At 37.0% G+C, this 15,679-nt stretch overlaps 1 protein-coding gene across 1 annotated transcript; it reads right to left on the minus strand.

Annotated features, from left to right (window-relative positions):
- Window positions 1-1,279: 1,279 nt before the first annotated feature.
- Window positions 1,280-15,355, minus strand: LOC137983691 (eukaryotic translation initiation factor 2A-like). The gene is made up of 15 exons (XM_068830852.1): window positions 15,234-15,355; window positions 14,517-14,634; window positions 13,158-13,274; window positions 11,750-11,818; window positions 11,324-11,425; window positions 10,880-10,920; window positions 10,023-10,067; window positions 8,825-8,913; window positions 7,704-7,767; window positions 7,047-7,140; window positions 6,216-6,271; window positions 3,990-4,115; window positions 3,045-3,143; window positions 2,037-2,102; window positions 1,280-1,415 (listed from the first exon to the last, which is right to left on the minus strand). Exons 1-15 carry the CDS (start codon window positions 15,264-15,266, stop codon window positions 1,350-1,352), a joined length of 1,185 nt encoding a protein of 394 aa, XP_068686953.1. The 5' UTR covers window positions 15,267-15,355; the 3' UTR covers window positions 1,280-1,349.
- Window positions 15,356-15,679: the final 324 nt, after the last annotated feature.

Below are 15,679 nucleotides of genomic sequence, written 5' to 3' on the forward strand. Positions count from 1 at the left end.
TGCTTCAAAGTCAGAGTCAATTGGTTGTCGATCCTATCAGCAAGGCAAAATTTCGACATCTCTCTTAACTTTGGTAGAGGCCTATGCTGTTGCCATGCTAACGGTACACTCCGTTTATAAATACCTCAAAACCAATTCGGTGACCCAATATTTTTTCAAATTTCTTAAGCCCCATCAAGTTCTCTAGCGTAGTATTTGATATCGTAATAACTCGTGATACTCAAGAAAAGGCTATAGGGAGATAAAAAGACACACGATATATATTTTTTCTTTAGAGTGCGAAACAAGCAATCTTGTTTCTATACAAAAAAAATAGGGTACATCACCTAGCTAGATTTGAAACGAATCGGTACAAGCTTTATGGGTTAACAACCTCTATCTACATTCTACGAGAGAAACTAAAACTAGAGTGTTTTATCCTTGTCTACCGCGTACGCGTGGATAGATGGGTGTGGTAAGGGGATGACAGCGAGGGCAGAAGAGGGGTTGGGACACAATCAGCATCACATGGTCAGCCAAAAATGATATAATTAATTACACGTTCTTCATTTTAACTTTCCTGGTTTTAAGGATTTTAAGAGAAGAATAACCTATTCATTTCAAGTACAATTCAGTCTCCTTTTTTTAACAGTATCATTCATTTCACATTTCAATGGGCTCTTTTGCGTGATACTGTCACGTGGTACAAAATCCACCATACTGGATGGCAAAAGGTATGCAACAGCCTCCAAAACAAAGCAATTTCAACCAGCCAAGCAGGACTTTTATTTGTTTTGGATGCCCCAGTGCGTAGCTTGCCATCCAGCAGGGCAGATTTCATACCATGTGACAGTTTCGTGCAAAGGGCCCATTGAATGAAAACTAGTTTTCATAACAATGAATCCAATCTTTCCAGTAGTGTAGCAGCTCTCGTAACCTTCTATTATTTGTAAGTCTAAGTCATTGTTTCATTGTTTTGTTTTCGCTAGGATGGAGATCCAATTACATTATACGTTACGAGAGCTGCGACATCACAAAATCTTTGAAGCTGGTTATTTAGACAAGGTTTAACAACAATCGTGTTATATCCAGATTTTTCTACAAAAGAGTTCCTTCAAGTACATAAATTCATCTCTCCTCTAATCGACACTGTTATTGACAGTGGAATAGTATTAACGTATTATGATTGGCTGAAAAAGTTGACTTTTGTTTTGAACCGCTAAACCCTGTGCAAATAACCAGCCCTTGAGATTTCTTAGCTATCCTTTCCAAAATAATTTTATTTTCCATACAAAGCTCCTATCTCCATTTTCTAATTTCAAAACAACGCTGTAGTAGTTAATTTCAACAGTTACATTGTAATTTTTGTGTCAGCTGCTAAGTTCTAGTTCTTGTATTTCCTTTATAAGAAAAGCCTCTCCAGATATTTTTTCAAGCTGAAAAAAGAACAAAAAGGTTAATGAGGCTGGGAACTGGCAACTAAATCAAGCGAAACGTGAAAATAACTTCTCAAAATAGTGACGGAAGGTTTAAAGAAAACAGCAAATACAAAAAGAAAAAAACTAAAATTGAAGAAGATTACAATGGATTGTGATTGGGGTTTTTGAAAACTGTTCAGCAAAACAGTTTTTCACCAAAACATGGCGGAAGCAGAGCTTTTAGTTTCTTCAAGAGTGAGATAGACAAAACCACGAAAAAGATGGCTTCTAATATCATCCTTGAGCTAGAATCTTCTTCAATCCATGCAAACACAGAGGGGATGGAATTTAAGTCTTCCAACCTTGTAATGACCGTGTTCTTGGAGAGAAGTGACATCTGCAGATTAGACTTACTTTGTTTTGCGACACTACGCTTTGTCATCGGGCAATTTTTTTTTTCCGCTCCTTTCTCGACCAATCACAATCTGTATCCTTTTCGCAGGCGTCTTCCATACTTAGCAGCATCCAAGTGTTTTTACGGCAAGTCAAGTTCATGCGATTGCTTACGTTAGTACAACGATTAACCGATTGGGCTAAAACACAGTTTAGTGGAAAATCGAAGGTCAACTATTGTCTCACCTGATTTTTCTCCAACGTTTTTCCTGCTTTCTGTTGTGCTTTTAGATCTTCAATCTGCCGAAGTTTCTAAGTTGCGGCATTCAAAGACAGTTCAATTTAGTACGTACCCAGGGCAAACCATGCAAGTAGCTTTCAAAAAATAATAGTTTGAAACACGTTCACGACAAGCGTGACTTTGCCAAAAACTGACAAACTGACTCGTTTTCTTTAAAATCATTTCCTACAAAAAAGTGGTGGAGGCGTGATCTAAAACACGAAAACAATCTGCTGAACATTGTCATGCGTCGTGTTCAGCAGATTGTTTTCGTGTTTTAGATCGCGCCTCCACCAGTTTTCAACTTAAGATAAAAGAGGCTATTCATATTTAGAAAGAACAACCCTCTTTGAATCAACAATTACACCATGTCAACCTTAAACTATCTTTTTGATTCCCGCATTTTCAGGCTATGCTTCATTCCGTTGCTACTATTTCTCACATTAGCATTTTCCATTTATCATAAATTCAGCTTCAATCGCTTTGCGTGCTGGCTAACTGAGGATGGCAGAAGTTTCTGTGGAAACATGTTTTATGAACTCAAAGGTTTCGTCGTCTTCTTAAAATATATCATTTCATTCGTTGATTCATTCATCACGGGAACATTAGAATCCACAAACGACCAGCTCCCAACGTCAGTGGCTTCATAGCTGAGTTGGTTAGAGCGTCGCACCGGTATCGCGAGGTCACGGGTTCAAACCCCGTTGAAGTCCTGAATTTTTCTGCCTTCTCTACGAAATTCCGAAAATTGCGTTCATAACTGCGAGGATCCTGGTTTTACTTGATTTATAAGTTTGTATGCTCTACAGACATTTGTGTTGGTCACGAAACTTTGATTTGTGTTGTTCTTAAAGTAATTTCTGGATTAACTCCAGCTTGCATAGCAAGTAGGGGCGAGTAATTGGAAAAAAGTGCACAAAATGAAATGCACTGTCATGACACAGCCCATTTAACGTGGCTTAAAATGATTGTACCTTTCTTAAATTCCGGAGTTTCTTATCTCTGTCTGCTGGAACACTTGAACTTGCTGCTGTTGTCGTTGACGGAGGTGAAGAAAGAACCGGACTCACTGCCTAAAGCAAACCAAGAAGAAGTCTTTTGGTTGACAACATCAACTGAGAATTTTCATATCACCCCTTTCCTAGAGATGGTCTTCACTCACGTGATGAGACGGCCATGTTGCTGCACAAAACAATAGAAAATTATTACTTCTGTTTTGCATTATAAGAGAGTCGCATTGCCAAATGACTTTTTTCTCTATTGTTCTGTGTACCAACATGGCTGCTGTAACGTCAGGTGAAAACCATACCCCAAAACCGTATTCTTTGCTATCACATGACGTCACGGCCTTCAAGTAGCGACTAATTGTGATAAGAAAAATTGATGCACTTTCAAATAAAATGACGTTGACTCATTACAGAACTATCGTACTTTAAATACCGGCCTAACAAATAAGAGAGAAATAGACTGAATCGAAATAGTTCGAGATTTTAACTATGATCACATAAGCCGTCTTTATACTAGACAAGCAAAACAGAAGCACTACAAATGTTTGTCTCATGTTCCATCTAAATTGCGCAGAAACAGGGTGTACATTGTAGATCACTGAGAATAAATGTGCAGTTTGTGGTCCACTGGACTGTCGAATCAAAAAATCAAGTGAATAAACTGGTATTTGCTTTGCGAGCCAACTCAATCATATAAAACATGATTGACAAGGCTACATATTACATGTACCGATATGTAGCAATCAGTTGATTTGAACTGTTGCGATAGGTGGTCACGTGATGGGACTTGTGCAGATTGTTGCGTTGGGTGTGCTGCGTGACCCTTTGGTCACAAGTTTCAAGTTAATAGATGTCCATACTACCAACAGCACAGTCTGTTGTCCATGGATGAGTTAAAAACAAGACACTTACCTCTGCAGCTGCGCCCTGTTCTTGTTTGGCTCTTGCCTTTGCTTCTCTCTTTTTCTTGTTCTTAAGGGCAGATTTTGACATTTCTTGGTTTTCCTTTTTCATGTTTTCAGCAGGTTCGTATTCGTGCTAAAAAGTACAAGAGCTACAATCAGAGACAAAAGTCTAGGGACCCGTCGCCTCACACTACAAATTGCAAACACATTAACATTGCCTCGATTGAAACGTTTATTCTCCCAACTAGTACCATGGAGTTCTTTGTTGGGTAGTCATTAAAATTTGATGTTATATCAGGATCACAGCTCTTAAGCTGATTGTAATCTTCATTCTCAATACCTGTCTGACTGAGGTTTCATTGAAATTGATAAGAGAATTTACATGCAGATCACTCTTGGGAGTCAATGGGTTAAAGTGCTACTGTGATCAAATTTTTATCCCTTGAGTTTTTTGGTTTATCGCATAGAGTACCATGAAACATTAAAAACGCTGTTTACTGTTTGGAAATATCTGCATTGGTTCCGGAGATATTTAAGTTTGAAAAATGTGTTAAATATGCAAATGAGAAGGCTGATGACGTCATTCACCCAACCCAATAGAACATCAAGAATATAAATAGAGCTATCTCGGTCAATTTGCAACAGAGACCACTGAAACTTGGTGAGCTAATAGTTCTGAGGGCAACACACCTACGACTGTAAAGGAATTTGTTCCCATGGCAACTCACTCTTTTCCAGTCCCCTCCAACTGATTTCAACATTTTGGTGATCTCAGGGTAGAAATACATACCAAGGCCACAAACTCGACCTAACATCTTTATATGCTGGCAGGATCATGCAGATGAGGCACCATTTGCAAATATCAAAACAAAACGCCAAAGGTGGTCTGCAAAGCTTTTAATATCAGGGAGGTCTGGAACCCAGTTTGTTGCCATGATAACAAAAATGGTATGCTCATATTGTGGAACACATCTCCTAGAATCTTAGTGCAAAGAACCAAGTATTTCTGATACAAATTGGCTGAGATATCTTTCTCCCATCATACTTGATCCAAATTTGGTTGGGTTTATGACATCATCACTTGGCTAATTTGCATATTAAAAAACTTGAATATCTCCAGAACAAAAAGAGATATTTGAAAATGGTAAACAGCATTCTTCTTCTCGTACAGACTACGTGTTTATGTGCCAAAATGGCTTAGATAGGGAAGATGCAAATTTCGTCACAGTAGCACTTTAAGTACCCGCTAAACTCTGTCATGCGAAATTCCTACTTGTCCTTTAAGCCCTCAAACCCCAAACAGCCCATTGCAATAGGCCACTGTGGAAAATACCATAATATTCTTTGCTTGTAACTGCAAATTTTGCATAAGCATTGTTTTCAGTTTCTCTTGGGACTTACAATGGTCCCAAGAGAAAACAAAAACAATGCTTATCCAAAATTGGGGGGACAAACAAAGAGTATTATGGTATTTTCCGAAGTGGCCTATAGAACAGAATATGATTTTATTTTCTCAGTTTAGTTAGTTTTCAATTGAGTATCGAAAGTAATTAGCGAATTACTGTGGTTTTCCAATACTTCATTCTGATTAGTTCAAAGTTCTCGTGCCACTTTTTCAACCAATCAGAATTGAAACCAAAACCAATCGTGGTTTGTGCGTGCACATTTTCTTATGCTTGGTGTCGGCTACGTGTAATTGCTTCAAGTTTTGATTGGTTTACTGGATTGTCTCTGTCGTTTTTGATTGGTCAAAGTAATTACTTTAGTTTTGGTTTTATGACCCTCGATTGAAACTCAGTCTAATGTACAATTTAAAGTAGGGAAACAAACAAATATATAGATAAAATAAATTTCATACCGGTAATTACAATTTTAATTTATTAAATGTTTGAGCCTAGGAACTAAATAAACCGGTAGGCTTTTGAGCCATGTTGAGTTGGTAAGGATTAGTGCTGGTTTAACAGCAAGAAATGCTTTAATTTTGTTTTAAATTTTGCAATTTTGCTACAAAAAAATCCAGCTTGTAAGTAAAGTGCATATAAATGATTGATTTGATTTCTCAAATCATTGGTGGTACCTTTTGTATATATTAAATTTGGATGGTAGAATTGAAACTGAAATTGCATCATGTCTCAGCTAGTTTTGTTCAGACGGTGCATCCAAAACATTCTATTAATAACTAAGTTGTCTTTGCTGGAATCATTTATAATTTCTTCCATAAAAGTTTCCTCACCAATTTGACAGAAGGAGCAGTTCCCCTCAGTCCTGGAGGTCGGTAAACCTGTTTAGCTGACAGTCCAAAAAGATAAATACATGTTATTGATTCACTGGTTGGGAAGTCCATACTGCAAAAACCAGAGCACAGCACAAACCCCTGGGCTGAACTCAAGACAGACGCGAAAACAGGTCACCAGGCATATCATACATAGCATGTAATCACCACCTCATACAAAGAAGTATTTCTTTAGTCAAAGTTGACACAGGACGAATTAAAAAAGCTATGCCACATTGGTGGGGTATGAAGTTGATTGGCTCAACAGAAGGTGAATAGGTCATTTTGGCATTTATAACCAGTTCCTGCTAGTTTTTGTGTAAATACTGTTAACAGAAAATAACTTAACTAACATTACCTTTCATAGCATTTCTATTGCTGTGATGGTTGCCAGCGACTAGTATTGACAACGATTTTTTCATTTCTTTATTATCCCTAAGTGTTATTTTATCCTATTATTGTCATTTGAGATATTCGTCAGTTCCCCAGTTTAAAATGCACTGGTTCCCAACAACAGTAGCTGAGGAGCAGGTGACTTCAGCTCCTACATGTATCTCTCCCCTTCAAGTTATAGTTTCCTAACACCATCTTGAGAACCATCTTCCCATCAAATACTGCCCTTCAGAGCATATCAATGCACATTGTCTCCCAGTAAGTCAAATAAGTTATGCAGAAAATAAAGCAAACCAGCTCTGAGAAAAGTGATTTAAACTGGGGTTACCAGCTGTTTACTCCTACAGTAGTAAACCTGTAGCTTTTCTCTGTACTAAGTAAAGTTTGTAAAATGCAAACCCTTTTGTTTATCTTGTTGTTCAGCGGCAGGAACACCTTCATAATTGATTACTGGCTCCCCAAAAACACCATATGAGACAGGCTGCCATGTAACCTAGTTGTAAAACAAAGAAGTGCTATGAAAGTAGGAAAACGATTTTGGTGAAATCACAGTCCCTTTTGAAAGATACATTTGAAGCAGATACATGAGGTATTTCCTTTGCTGTCTATCACAAGTGCCATGGGAAGAAAACACTGTTGAAGCTCATTCCAAGCTCCAAAGGGAAGGAGCTGATGTTTCCCAACACCATCTACAAATTTGTCATGTCAAACATCTCGGCCACAGCCAAAATGATGATAATGATGATGAGAAAGAGTAAGTTCCTCATTTGCAGTTAACAGAAAAAAGGTTGCTGATTGAAATAAAACAAAATAAATTTAATAGCCAAGAAATCATTTTCGTCAGCTATTGTTATTTGTGTTCCAACCAGAGCCTTATTGGCTGCTGTGACAAAGGAATTTTTTTTGTTCCAGTGGTTGGCACATTTGAACAACAAAAGGAATGCTTGTAAATGGATATCTTCCCAATTGTCCCAGCTTATTTCTTGCTGGTGCACACTAGCTTGAGTTTGGACAAATATTTTGACATGCAAAGCACTTGACACCCACAGAACCTACCTCCCAAAGTTCACTGACACTTTTTTCATGCAACAATTTTCCTGTGTAATGCCAAATCTTATACCTAAGACAAAAAAATTGACATGTGAAAGTCATTACACACTCCAAAAACGTGGCATTGTCTGATTCTGCTGTAAGCAGCAGGTACAAAACACAGGTCACAAGTAACAGATCATTGTTTTACCAACACGGGAAAGAATCCTAAGCATTCATTAATTAAAAGCTAACCTTAGGCCTAATAAGGCCTAAACAAAAGTTTTTAGGCCTAATGTTAGCATTGGTAAGAGCTGATTCAGGGGCAGATCTAGGATAAATAAAGACCGGTTTCCAAAACAACAAGAAAGTTTCTAGGGGAGGGTTGGGGGTCCAGGGGCATGCGCCCCAGGGAATCTTTTGCATTATAACTTTCCAACGTCCCCTTTCCCGTGTTTCTGACCGATTTCTGTAGAACGGTGGAAACCAATATGGATCCGCCCCTGTGCAGCTTTTCCCTAGTGAAGCAAGCACAAGGAACATACACAAACTCAGTGGTGTTTTGATCATTCGTACCTTTTGTTAGAACAACAGACCCTAATTAATTGTGTCATTAGTGAAAACCAGACTATAATGGTTAGGGTTGTTTCTGTAACGGTAAAGCAATGACCTGTGACATGTGTGTTTTTTTACTAGCCTGAAGGTAAACACACGAAATTATTTTTCAGATGGCCATTCAGGATATACTCGGAAAACATCTGAGTCCTCCTTTGCAGGAATAAAACCTAAGACTATCTGATTACTAAACGAAATATGCTGAAATTGCAGTCAGGAATTTGCATAGTTACTATAAAAAATGTTGGACACTAACTTATCTGAACGTTGTTTGACGTTCAGATAAGTCAGTATCCAACATTTTTTTATTGTAATTCTGATTACTAGTTCAGATGCACTACCACTGAATTACAGTATACAGGACTTGTGGGAGCCTGACCATTAAACTTGGTTCAGTTGGCAACAATAATTATTACTGTCCTGCTTTTTTACTAGGACTAAACCACACATTTGAGTATTCTGGTTCTTTTCAATAATTTCTCATAGTTAAGCTATAACAGGTACAAATGACTACATAGAAACTTGTTTTTTACCCATTTCCTTCCTTGAGTCTTGGAGACGTTGTTGCTGTTAAGATATGTTCACCATCTGAAGACCACTCAAAATATGTTGTATCATCTGCCTATTAACCAAACATAATATGACAACAAGACTAAGGCATATGCATACATGTAATGCTAACAACACACCTTCAAGCAACATAAGCTAGGAGGGAATACAAAACATACAACACTTTGTTTTCTTGGCAATAGGTGAGACAGAGAGGGTTAAACCTTTCACACCCAATAGTACCACCTACAGATTTAAGGATGGTGTTTACTACTGTTATTGTGCATACGTTCTGCGCATCTTGAGATACTTGGATTTCCTATGGGCAGTACTTATTAATACAGGGATATTTTGTTTAAAACTGTACAGAGAAAGCAGAACTTAGCAAGTGCTCTTGGTATCCAAAAAAAAATTGGGGGCAACCACACATTTTTCAGAGATAATTAAGCTTCAACTTGGAAAAGAACGCCAAACATTGCTTTGCATTTTAAAGCTCTACAAATATTGTTGATTGACTATCTTCCAAAAAATGTGTGGTTTTCTTTTTGGATTTCAATAACACTTGTTAAGATCTGCTTTTCCTGCAGATTCAGTAAACCATGCAAAAATACCTTTGAATTAGTGGGCACCGTCCGTAAAGTGTACCTAAACTCAAATATTATTTTCAACATACCGGTACATACAATATTAATCTCCCCACCAAAACCAAACGTGTTTTACCATTCTTACCGCAAATTTTTGCTTTTTATCTGTTGGGAAAGACATGCAAAAATATCAAAACTAGCAGTAGTTTGGACCCACGATTGTGGTGTGATAGGCACGGGTCTGTTCTCGATTTAACGGCACAAACTATTCTTTTAATTTGCAATGCAAAATTTATTTGAAAACAGGAATGCAAAGCACTATATGACATAAAATCCAGAATAGACCCATGCCTCTTTCATAATGGTCACAGGTTCATTACTGCTGATTCTGAGACTGCTAAGTTTGTGTGACTTGTATGACACAGAAAAAAAGAAATTTTGTGTAATAATGGCGAAATACATTTATGTTTGCTTTGGATGGGGAGATTTATACATTGTATAAGGAACAAAAAAGATTTGAGTGCACATCAGACAGTAATCTTGTCAATGGGAAACCTGATTCCTAAGAGTGAACAGGTTATACTGACAGACAAATTACCTGAGGTTTGCTAATTAACTTAAAATCTTTTCTGCTCCAAAGTTCCTGTTGGTAAAAGTTGCCAAAGAATTCCAGTCACAAACTGTTTGAAACAACTCTAATTCTTATAGCAAACACTATGCATACAATAATAATAGTAATAATAATAATATTATTATTATTATTATTATTATTATTATCATTATTATTATTATTATATTATTAATAGACATGGTTATGCATAATTCCCTATTGTAAACAACTACATGTATCATTGATAATGTATGCACCCAAATAAAAAGTTCAGTGGTAGTCACACAAACTGTATGAACTGAGAGAACTTAAACCAAAAAAGCAGTTGAGTGTCTCTCAAGTGGTTGTTTTACGTCCTTAAAAAAACCCTTATTATTTTCTCCCCTGCTGACTTCTTGCTTCTTTTTAAAATGCACACAATATTCTCTATGATTTGACTCAGAGGTCAAGAGATAAACTTGAACAGTGCAGCTCAAAGATAAGTGAACCAAAACATAATTATGGGTACAACACAAATAATATTCATATAACACAATACCAGAAGCATATAAAATGCTCCTAACCATTATGTATATGCACCTTGACATATGCGCATATACTTATTCTCATATATGTCACTAGTATGTATGAGCTAGCCTATTGATTTATCAGTTGTGGAAAATCACTGTTGACTATAATGGGCATTGCAATTGCAGTGAAAATTGGTGGTTAACTTAATTGCACTCAGAATGTCTGTAGATGTTCATGAAGTACTGTACATATTGCAGCCTGTGACAAGCAAATATGCTATTTTTGTTTTAAGTTGTCAAAATCGTAGCCTGTTAATATTGAAATATGATTCTTACCAGCTGACCTCTTAGATTTCCAAATCCAGCCAAACAAAGAAGTGCTTTAAGTTAAGGATTAACTAAGAAGACACTGTGGCTCACAGCAAAGCAGAGGGAATGGCTTATTATTCTAGAAAATTTGGGAAATTCCTGATCAAGCCTACAATTGTCAGGCTTCCATTTGTTTGTGTTAATGCCAAAGTAATTAAATGATCTAAAAACCATTAAGGCCCACATTGTGGTTGTTTTCTGTTCGTTTTTTAACATTGTACATGTATGGTCAAAACGTGCAATCTGATTGGCAGCACAATGATGTCTTGAGTATTTTCTTGAAACATGAAATTTGTTGTGCGTCTGCATTAATGTGGGCTTTAAACATGCTATCTATAAAAAATTAACTTGCATGTAGTTAAAGCATTTCTTTGACAATTAGACATAAAACCTTGGTCGTTTAAAGGATATTGTTTCCATGTGGGTTGTAAAATATGTCATTTCGGGGTCCTGTTCCAAAGTCAAACACAGGGTTGCATTTAATATCAAACAGTGTAGCTTTAGCAGGCATAACTGAGCAATAAAATTGAAGTTATAATTAAGGAAAATACATAAAAAGTAGGCAGTTGTGGAGTAATGTTAGCAGCAAAATGTGCACTGAATAATCTTAACTTTGACTTTCATGTGCAGACATTCAAAAGGAGTCCCAAACTTTTAAGGCTCTCAAATTTACAGTGATGCAATGTCGTTCTCCTGTTTGGTCAGAAAAGAGAACTAACAATTATTATTGTAACGACAATGAATGTACTAAAGTTTAATTTAAGTACATTGGTTATTATTGGTGGCTCATTTAAAATTATGCTCCATCCTTTGCCAATTTAACAGCAGAAAGGATACAACCATAGACAACACAGAACTCTTTAGAGTTTGGACTCCACTTAACTGCATAAATTGGTCCTCTTTTGCCTGCAGGTACAAAAATAAAAGTCACCTTGGAAAAGAATTAGATTAAAAGGAGACAAGGTCATCATCTCAGAACAAGTTTACCAGCGGTTTTTGAAACAACCACTTTTCACATTTAAGCAACAGAGGACTTTTTCCATGATTACATAGCCCCATCTAAAGCGGGAGTTGGGAAAATTCGAGACAGTAATGCAAACCTGAGACACAGTCGAAACAGTCCTATTTTGCTTTTATAAAATTAATATTTCTCAAAAATAATTCAACAAATGAAGGAAAATTCTGTTTTTTTAACTTCTTCATTGAAACAGATTTTCTTGATACACGCTCATACTTCCTACCAGCCATTCAAAACATACGTCTGACAACACATGTGTGATGTTACAGTCATGTTTACATACTCTCATCTAAACACAGCTATTGACCAATAAGAGTGCGCGTACTATCCTAATTATTTTACAATAACTTGCGGAAGACAGACTTGTTCTCACCACTGCACCAACCCTGCTCTCATTAAAACCAGGAAGAGTTTAAACCACAACGTTTACACTTAAGTTTAAATGAAACGGAGTTCTAAGTGAGTCCAATCACTTATCTGGACAATTTAAGCAATTTGTCTCTTACACATTCCTGAAAAGTTCAAGTGGCTTGTTTTATTTTTTATTTTATTAACTTTGCCAGTCAAGCTGGCAAAGCACCACAACAGCTTGCGCCAATTACTGTGGCCCCTTTTTTACCCTCCCAACCATGATACACAACAGAAGACAGACCACAAAACTGGGAACTATGTGCCCTACTCTTAGCGACAAGTGTGTGGGTTCTTTTACGTCCCACAGGATTATTAACATTTAAGGGTTGTGAGACGGGACCTCTGGCTTATCGTCCTTATCCGAGAAGACTTGAAAGTCTAACCATTTGCAGATGTAGTTGCAAAGGCAGCACTTTCTCCTCAGTTATTTAAAGACCCTGAGTGTTGGTCTGGCCGGAGTTGAACTCGCGACCTCCCGCGTGAAAGTCCGGTGCTCAACCAACTGAGCCACTGGTGGGCCACTGGTGCTTTAGAAACTCCTAACCTCTGTGATGCAGGTGTAAATGCTCTACCAACTGAGCTATGAAGTCACTCAGTTGGGAGCAGGTCATGGACTTGATGAATGAAATAAACAAACATATTTGACGTGCGGGTTATAAATGCAAGAGAGAAATTATCCTCACGCTTATCTGGAAAATGCAAGCAATTGTCTCGTATTCCATATACAGACATGCAAGTGCAAGAGTCACTTCTCCCATTCATCCATAATCTGAACTTCAAAAATATAATTATTATGTTTACTTTAGTTTAAGTTACCTAATAAAACCATACTGCTGTCTCCTGATGTACTGATAAATTGTAGTGTCTGTTCACCATAGTATGAAGCACCTGATTTGTCAACATCTGTAGTTGTCAGGACGAGGACATGTGTGCCTGATCATGAAATTACAAAAACAAGAAGATCGCAACTTCAAGTTTTCAAGTTTTATTTATTTAGAAGAAACAATTTAAGTTGTTACTAGGCTGGCTTGCAAATAGCGAGAAGCTAATCGTGGCAAGCCAGACTGTAGATGAAATTATTTAGACATTTTTTTTTTTTTTTACTTACAACAACAACATGTAAACATTATTCTTTGTGCTTTCAAATATTTAGAAAGTAGAAGAACTTAGGAGAAAAAGAGAAGAAAGTAGTCTAGGTAAAAGAACAATAATTGTCATGTAAAGAGGAAAATTACAGACTACCGGTATACTTAACCTCAGTTTGAAATTTAATTTTTCATCTTGCTAATTAAGGTATCTATATCGGCATAAGAGTTTTCAGTTTCTAGAATTTCAATTAGTTTTGTTCTAATAGTTTTCTTAAGACTACATTCTTGAGACTAGTTGGTATCCCATTCCAGATTTAAACACCCACACGTGAAAATGCCTTACTTTGAACGTTGAGTGCGGATTGTTTGGAATTTTTAGAGTTTAATAAACTTTGGATGAAAAGTGAGTCCAAAAGCTAACTAGGGGCCACCTTATCTTCTGATATTAAATGAAATAATCATGGCAACAATGCAACAAGGTTTCTTCAGAAGGAATTTAAAAATGAGCTTACCCCGGTAATTGCGTGCTGGTTTGACCAGTCAATAAAAATGTTGAGCAACAGTATGAGACCTTTAAAAGCTCATTAATAATTCATGAGCCTATCAGCCTATCAAAACACCGATGAAACGTCACGTGTGTGAGCTTTATATCCTGATAAAACACTTCTTGTTAGTATTCTTTATATAAAGAATACTAATAAGGCATAGCTTGTTTTTTCTTGTATGCTAATATTCACCTCTCACAATTTGAACCATTGTTTTGAGTCCAGAGGGACACGCTCTCTGTGGAATGTTTTTTAAGCCGTTCAAAAAACTTGCAGCACATGTTTTATTGGGTCTAAAAATACTCGGCTACGCCTCGTGTTTTTAAACCCTGATAAAACACTGCTGCTCGTTTTTTAAACATAACATAACGCTAAAAGAAATAAAGACAGGATAGAAAAGGTCCAAAGGAAATCATAAATTATAACAATGCACACATTTTGATTGGTTCTCAACTAATTTTAACCTCTCCGTGTAAATGGAAGATGTGTACCATAATCTAGGAGACATCTGGGTCATAAGGGAGAGGAGGTGGAGTTCTCACCTTTTTTGTTCCACAATAATTTTACTCGGTCAGCCTTGAAGAAGCTTTTGTTTGCAAGAACAGAGCCTGGATTGGCAAAGTCAGGATGCCTAAACAGTCGCACATACGATGGGGCTCCCTGGCAGGAAAAATTAAAGGATAAAATTTACTAGATGAAGGCACAAAATTTGTTTAGAAAAGTCAGAAGAAATTACGTTTGTCCAGGGTACATTTACAGTATGTTCCAAGCAAAAATGCAATTTAGATCAATGTGGCTAATTTGATGGGGATTTTATGGAGAACTAACTATAGTAACTTGAAATGAACCAAGAGCTCTGATTCAGGAATAATTTATTAAAAAAGAGAATCACTTATAGAGGGAGTTTCAATTGAGTGTTGTAAAACCAAAACCAAAGCAATTACTTTGGCCAATAAAAAAAGGACGGAGACAATCCAGTAAACCAATCAAAACTCGAAGTAATTACACGTAGCCGACACTGAGTGCGGGAAAATGTGTACGCCTGAGCCACGAGTGGTTTTGGTTTCACTTCTGATTGGTATAAAAAGTGGCGCGAGAACTTTGAACCAGTCACTGAGTGAAGTAATCATAAACCCAAGTAATTCGCTAATTACTTTCGACACTCAATTGAAAACCGCTCTATACATTAAGTAAATGTCCTCAAGGGTCAAAATACTTTGCATGTGACTATTCCTCATAGATATAGATGTAACACTAACTTTTGAAAATGTTAGACAAGTGCCAGTTTGCATTAGCCCAATGACTCTTGAACAGCCCCTTCATTGACAAGTAAAATCGTCTGGTATTAGACAGAGTAAAACCTATTGTAATAATTATAAGTCTCACTCCTAGGAGTAAATGGGTTAATGCAAGGAAAGGTTTGGACAAATAGGTGCAGAAATAAGGGATAAAGGTACATGCAACCTTCAATTCCTCTGGTTGTTTTTCATTTCTAAGATCAGGAACAGGTGATCTATCTGATTCAAGTAAAATAACCCGATATTTTAAAAGTGATGAATACACCTTTGATACCACACATGCATTCACAAGCATGCTGTTTCAATAAACTAATTTCACCCTATATATTATCAACGTCATTCCCCAGGGTCCTCTCTCTTCCACACTTGAGAAAGTACCCTGGTTGCGGCTGGTCACATGTCTGCTA

Source organism: Montipora foliosa, chromosome 13 (assembly GCF_036669935.1).
Source record: "Montipora foliosa isolate CH-2021 chromosome 13, ASM3666993v2, whole genome shotgun sequence".
Lineage (NCBI taxonomy): Eukaryota > Metazoa > Cnidaria > Anthozoa > Scleractinia > Acroporidae > Montipora > Montipora foliosa.